Source organism: Symsagittifera roscoffensis, chromosome 2 (genome assembly GCF_963678635.1).
Source record: "Symsagittifera roscoffensis chromosome 2, txSymRosc1.1, whole genome shotgun sequence".
NCBI lineage: Eukaryota > Metazoa > Xenacoelomorpha > Acoela > Convolutidae > Symsagittifera > Symsagittifera roscoffensis.
The window spans coordinates 28,358,941-28,366,570 of NC_087063.1; the positions used below are offsets into that span (position 1 = coordinate 28,358,941).

At 38.3% G+C, this 7,630-nt stretch overlaps 1 protein-coding gene across 1 annotated transcript in view; it reads right to left on the bottom strand.

Moving 5' to 3' along the window:
• LOC134839279 (V-type proton ATPase subunit C-like) overlaps positions 1-2,254 on the bottom strand; it is a 3,239-nt gene extending 985 nt beyond the window's left edge. The window contains exon 1 of the mRNA XM_063854777.1: positions 1,362-2,254. Within this exon, the coding sequence (XP_063710847.1) occupies positions 1,362-2,253 (892 nt within the window). The 5' untranslated portion in view covers position 2,254. The remainder of the gene's footprint in view (positions 1-1,361) is intronic.
• Between the last annotated feature and the right edge of the window lie 5,376 nt (positions 2,255-7,630).

Consider the following 7,630-nt stretch of genomic DNA (forward strand, 5'->3'; position numbering starts at 1 on the left):
CTAAATTCTAATCTATTTTTGGTTAATTCTAAGCTATTAAGGTCTTGTTCGAGACTTATGGTCGCACCAGATGAGTTAGGACCGAAGTGTATAACTCATAGAGTAATTTCGGATAGGGTACACCGTCTGCTCGTCACGCTATCTTATTTTCGGCCGGATAGATTCGTGCAACTTCTTAGTCTAATACCGATCCTAATCTTACTCTTATACTATCTAGTCTCAGGTTGTTTAACTAGTCTCTGCTAGGCTCAATAGATCTAGGGTATACTGGTTTATTGCGGCTGCTGAAGTCTTCTTGGAGAGTCAACTAATTTCTAAGTTAAATTCAAATCTCTCTGGTGCTGAAATTACAAGTAATTTCAGCACTTACAAATAAGTGGGTTGTTAGTTAGATGGATCATGATTGGTTAATATTAAATACTTTACAGTGGTAAAATATCTAATTTATCCAATCATAAAATGTAGTTTAGATCAGGTTCCACCTTACTTTGGGAGACAAATTTATGGTGAACGTACTATATTATGATTTTTTTGAAATTTGTTAGCTCCAAAATTAATACAAACTAGAGGAAAAGGGTAATAAATTGATGGAGAAACACTACTGAGGCAGGAACATTAATCTTTAATTCGTGTACATCTGATCAAAAAAATTTATTATAAAAACCCTCATATTATGTAGGCAATTAACGTTGCTATTAAATACCGCTTTTTGAAATGCTAAAACTTAGCCAGCAAAAAGTTGAAAAAAAGTCTATGAACTCAATGAAATCAAAATAAATGATCGACTTTCTTCTGAATATTTTTTTAACTTTTGGAGAAAAAAGTTATCGTTGAAGCTCTGAGTTTCATACACATTTTATGGTAATGAGTGGCTTCATAAAACTAACCCAAAAAGAAAAACCTTGAACAAAAAACAATTTTTTTTCCACAGGGAAATCGTTCAGCTAAAATCCACTTTCGAAACTTAAGTCGCTAAAATCCACTTTCGAAACTTAAGTCGCACACGTTTTTTTTCAGTTGCAATCGGAAAGCGTAATTTGCCTTCCATTAAGCCAATGCATTGAATTTTGTATGAAATTGGAAAGAACGCCGCAAGAAAAATCAAATTTGAGCATGACTTTTCCTGTACCATAATAGCCACACAACCTAATCAAGCGTCAATAAATCGATCATCGACTCTCAAAAACGTTAATTCACATTATCGACAAAATTTTCGTTCAGATTGCCTATCGTGTACGTTTTTATAGGCCTCCGCAAAAAAGCTTCCTTTCAAAATGGCACCCTTTGTAGAGAGACAATCATAAAAACTTTTTCAGAAAAATTAAAATAGATGTCAACATGTGCCTGAACAATAAACTTACCTGAGAATGCTTCGCCAAATTGAATTTTCAACCAAGGCAGCAAATTCCGGTACTGTTTATCTCTTTTGTGCTCCAGCTCTTTTTGTTTCTGCTTGTTTTGCGAGAGCACCTCTTCGTTGTAGGTATAATTCCTTACCATGAACTTCTTCTCTCGACACTTTTCCCTGAACGGCGCGAACTGCGCGGCAAAGAGTGTCACCGTGAATAAAGTATTTTCATGGTCACTGAAAATCATTTGAGAAGAACGTGGAACTACTTTTTCGGGCAACAAACTCTCGTACGTCTTCTTCCACTCATCTACCGCAGAGTTCGGGACTACCACCGCAGCGATGGTAAAATATTCACTATTTAAGACATGCTCCACGTGCTCCCTCTTTATAATGCCATCAAGATCCCTTGTAATCAGAGATCCAGTTTGTTGCCTGACATAAGATTGGATGCTGTTCTGAAGAGCTGTATAGTCCTGCGATTTGCTTTTCAGTTCAGATTCAATCTGCCCGACTTCTTTAACAATGTGATCCAACAAACTTTTTAGCGATTGTTGCACCGGGTACTTAGCAAAGTCCCACGTGAAGTGCTCGAGATACGCTCTATATGCAGTTCGATTGGCAACCATCAAGTGGTCTTCCAAACTATCCGCCTGTGTCTCCAAGATTTCGATCAAGTATGATACCAACTTTCGCACCACTGCCTCTATGTATTGATCCTGCCTCTGCAGAACATCTGATAGCTCTACAAGCGAGTCAAGTGTACCTACTCTTAAATCGTTCAATGGAAAATTGAAACGATGACAGTTGCATCCATCGATTCGATCTTTAATACTTTTGATTCGATTGAACGTCTCTTCGGGACTCTTATCGCCAGGTGCACTAATCAACCAATATTCATGCATCACAACTGAAAGAACAAGATAAGCATGAATTAATACATTAGCACAAAAAATATATACCAGTGTTCAGGCGTCTAAAAAATTAACTGTAACAAACTGCAACATATTTCATTTTTTTTGTAGGCGAAGTTCATAGTTAAAAACAGAAGCGAAGCGGAGCAACTTACGATACAAAAAACAAAACAACAAATTGTTATGTCTGAAAAATTAGCAAAATTGCAATATTCTTACTTTGTACCAATCAGTTACATGTTTTTGCAGAGTAACTACGATCAATCTATTCTATATTACACTTCAATATTATGAAAAATCATTTTGACACACTCAAAACACAGGCAGCTGGACCATTTGTGAAAAGACAAGTGATCAGAAGCAGGGCTTGGTAAAAGTCAATTGGTGACCAATTTATTGCAATTCATTGGATGCAATTAATTGACTTCTTTGTTTTTCCAATTTTTGACTATTGACAAAATCCGCCAATTAATTGCAATTAATTGAAGGTTTGCAAACTTTAAAATTTATATGATTTTGTCTTTGAAATGTAAAGCTATTATTGACTTCGTAAAAAGAACAAGTGTACAAAGAAATCAGCTGACAGTGTTCATCAAGATGTACGATATTACGACAGAGTATTTTGCCGATGAACCTTGAAATGCAGCTGTTCCTGAATGTTAACAATCAATTTTGGTCGAAAACTGACGTTGCTAAAGCTATGAATGAGACCCAATTAATTGATAATTGACAAAGCTTGAGCAAACAATTCAATTAATTGACAATCTTTTCAAGTAATTGACTTTTTGTCTACTAATTGACTTTTACCAACCCCTGATCAGAAGGTCAAAAACATCATAGTAACCGAGGTTACAGACAGTCAGGAGTCCCTTCATCACATATTCCAAACACAATCCTTACGAATTTCTAAAGATGGAAGAGATAATGATAAAAGAAGATGACAAGTGTTGATGTCCTCGCAATTAAAATCAATACGGGTTACGTTTCTTCAATAAAAACACGCAACTCGACACAAGAAAATATAATTTACAAGAGTTACAATTAAAAAAAATTTGTCATAAGTTATTTTGTCATTTACTGTATTGCCAGGGATATTCTCTGCTTTAAAAAGCTGCATCCTCTGGGTTCCTCAGTGCTTATGCTTAGGTTCCTACAAAGCTTGCTCAAACAAATTTCTGTGCTGAGGCCGGCCGCGCCCTGAATCTCAAAAGCTAGTGGTTGAAAAAGAAACCCATCTTCTACTTAGTCTTTATATTTGTCATTTTTCGCTCCTCCGCTTCAGCGGCAGCCGTACCAGGGCTACAAATCCACCCGGCACTAATCCTACTGGGATCTAAGGAGTCTACAACCGTTACATCCCTTAAGAGCTGCTTACTAACAGCCCTTGGAGCGAGCGTCAAACTGTCTGGTCGCTTCTGATCGGTCCTGTAGTGGTGTTGTGGTTCTAAAACAGACGGAATGTGAGTAGAAGATAAACAGTGCTTAATAAAGGCATTCACGTCTGAATGCCTTGAGAATCTTGATGCCTTTCTGAGGCAAGAAAGACCAAGCCAACCATCTTCGGTAACGTTATTTCCGCACACGCATTTGAGCCGTTCGCATATTTCTGAGCCTAATTGAAGTCCTATCGTAACTCTGAGTTGTTGGTTTGACAGTTTCAACCTTTTTACACGGGATGGCGTTCAAACCATTGGGTGCCAATTCTATCTTGGAACTGTGACATTCGACCAGAATGGTCAAAATGCAACTTCGCATTTGAATTTTTGTTGGAACAACTAACCGAGAAGATTGTTGGTTTTTATCGATTAGTGGCACTAATTGAACAATTAGGCGAATTGGGAGAGGTCAGTTTTGACTAACATGCTAATTTCTAAAGTTTCAATTGGGACATGAACGACACGTAACCATTTAATAATTCGCACCAACTAAAACTGAGAAATCGGAACAACAACTTTCTCAGTGGAAAACAACAACAAAAAAACGACAGCAGATTGAGATTGTGACTAAAAATTGTCAGAAACCACTCGGAGTTATAACAATTGTGTCGCTACAATCGTTACTGAGCAGTTCGCGAGAACAAGGAAGGGTGTTGGGACGACGTGTCCAGACTTCCGAGAAGAAATAAGAGCGTTATTTCTCCGGATTCCATAATCCGGAAGCGTCTCGGGAGAGAACTGTAATTCGTTATTTTAACAATTTTCAGCCTCCCGGAATGTCTTGAATTGAATTTAATTAATACCAAATTCGTTTTCAGATCATGAGAAGCTAGGAGTTGGGGGAGGGGGTTGATCCATCTTCGATGGAGATGATGATTTTTATCTACTGAACAAAAAACAATAGTAAAATTGTAAATAAGTAGAAACCCTGTTTTTAGGAGTGCCCTCGTGGTGTGGGGATTCTGAGACCCAGCCATGAGCTCACTATTTTGCATGTAATTCAGTTAATTAGAGCGTTATGATCGAAGCCGGAAACAGTAACGTTTTTTTGTCGAGCCGATGTTAGAAAGACCACCAAAAGAACCGTCTTCGGAGGAGACGGTGGAAAGCATTAAGAGCGGTGTTTAGACGCTAGTCAGTTGTTTTAGAACCTAGCTTTATTTTCCGTCGATATGTACTTTCGGGCGAATGTTACATAGATGTTTTTATGGCGCTCCTGTGTGTTATTCTTTTTTAACGTCATGACCGGCAGAACCAATAACGAGCACTCCGCGACAAGTGGATGCTCAAAACAAGGCCCTAAACACCGGGGCGGAAGGGTAGGTCGGAACGCGGAAGCCTTCCGGTCGGATTCTCGTGAATAGCTTTTTAACCTAGTTAAGATCAAAAATTCACGTACCAGGAAGGGTGGGGAGATTGGCCGTCCCGTCGTTCCCTGAGAGGTTTGTGACCAAAAACACTAAAAAGATATACAGGAAACCAAACAAAAAGTTTTATAGTACCTAAGAAAAAACAAAAAACAAATAAATAACCGAAAAAACCAAAAACAGTAAAAAAAAAAAAAAGTATAAAATCAGTAGAAATCATCCCCCCAGACGAGATGTGTTCCGACCCTCCCGTTTGTCGTTGTTAGATATATTGTTGTTACAGGCATTTATATCAGTCAAGATTTTTACGATCAAATTTGTGGCCTGTTTGTGGTGCTTGTGCTGTAGGATTATTTGAGTATTTAAGTAAGTTAATGCCAATTTAAGCTCAATCCGGAAGGGTCTCGGGATTAGAGAAGAAGACTGATCCGGCAAGCAGTGCAAGGACCGACAAGAAGGGGCTCACGGTCAACAACAATCGACTGTTGGGTATCGTTAACAAGTTTTGTATGCCTTTTGGTACAAAAAGTAGGATATTAACCTGTGGGGGGCTCGACAGTGACTGCACTGTAATGACCCTTCACCGAACTGCGAATTTCCGAGTTAAGCACCTTAATTCGGCCTTTGAACAAACCCGGAGGGGTATATTATGATTAGTATTACCATTTATACAGCCTATTTTAATACTCCCATACCTTTTTTCAGTGAAAGGCACAGTAAGCAGACCGGTTTTTAGGAACAAAATAGCGATATTTTGATCCCCCCACAAATCGCGATTTTTGAGATATCGATTTTTTTGAAACTGAAAAAAGCGCAAAATTACTAATTTACATCGTAACTGTACTAGCATAAAAGGTATAACCGTTTGACATTAGTTCAGAAGTGGTTGGAACTTATTGGGTACCAAAAATCGGATTTTCTTGAATTTTGAACAAACGAAACGCTACCAAATAAAAAAAATTTTGATATTTTTGAGTTAGGACAGTGAAAATTGTTGTTCGGACAACGTTCACTAATGAATCGACAGGTTTCAAAACCCGTTTGCCGATAACTTTCCGGCTTAAAATAAAATCGAACTTAACGTGTTTGATTTAGTGGATTCATCAATCCGAAAGGCTCCAAATAGCATTGTTTTTGGCAAATTTTTTCAGCTGGAACGTTTTCGATCGGGTCCTTTGCATTAAATTAGAAGAGTATAGGCCTTTTGAGCTCGGATCAATAATCTTTAGGTCGAAAAGATAAGAATTGCGAAAAAAGTTGAGCGGAATCTATTAGAGAGAAAATTTTTTGACTTTAGAGAAAAGACATTTTGGTTAATAACCTTGGAACTACTAGACAAATCCAGTTGATCTTGGTACCATTAGATCAGAATTTAGGTGAGCGTACTCATAGAGTCTTTAATTATTCTAAAAAGTAAGCGTAAAGATTTTTTAAGATTGTTTTTAGCAAACTCACTAAATCGTGAAAGTGGACCCTTCACTTTTTGTCAATTTTTTTTGGAAAGCCCTTATACCCCTAGCAAAGGGTAGTAACGGTTGAAAAAGGAAATTTTAAGCTATTCTAGACAAAAAGGGAGGGCTAAGGAAACCAGAAAATCATAGTCGAGTCGAAACTGGGCTGGTTATAAGACCCTTCACAGTTAAAGAGAATTGTCAATTCAGCAGCTTAGCTTCAATCCGGAAGGGTCTAGGGACGGAAAAACACCCTTCCTAGTTAGTTCCCACAGCATAATAGCACCGGAGAACATGTCCGGAAGGGTGTCGGGTGAAATTTTCAAAAGTCCCGCAAAAGCTAATTTTACAAACCCGGAGGGGTCACAATCCGGAAGGGTCCTATTTTTGCCAATCAGGAAGGGTCCAAATTTTGCCAATTCGGAGGGGTCCTAATTTTGCCAATCCGGAAGAATCCCTATTTTTGCCAATCCGGAAGGGTCCCAATTTTGCCAATCCGGAGGGGTCTTTTTTTGCCAATCCTGAGGGGTCCTAATTTTGCCAATCCGGAGCGGTCCAGTTTTGCCAATCCGGAGGGGTCCTATTTTTGCCAATCCGGAAGGGTCCCAATTTCGCCAATCCGGAGGGGTACTATTTTTGTCAATACTTAAGTAGACAAAAGAAAAGTAAATACTGAAAGGTATTAGGTTATTAGGAGTCAGGCTGGGAACAAGTCACTGCACTGGTAACTTGCCTTTTATAGAAAACTAGACTAAAAACAATACAAGTCTAAACCCGGATACTCGCGACACTAGGTCTAAACTTAACAAGAGTTTGTCACTGATTTGTGTGGATTAAAGTTCAAATCGTTTTTGGAAAATTGATTGCCTTGAGGATTTTAGTAGGTCCAGCTCGGGCAATCCGAAGGCGAATAGGTAACAAAGGACTCGGGGGGTGCAAAAGACGCCCACTTGAGAAAATTACTGCCTTCAAGTTTTGTCTGTTTGGTGTAGCACCAAGCAGGGAAAACTCTTTCTTTAGAAACAAGTTCTACTATTACATTGCGACTGACTAAATTACAAAACACATACGTTTTTCATTGAAATTTTTTTTGTTTTACTACATTTTTGATTTT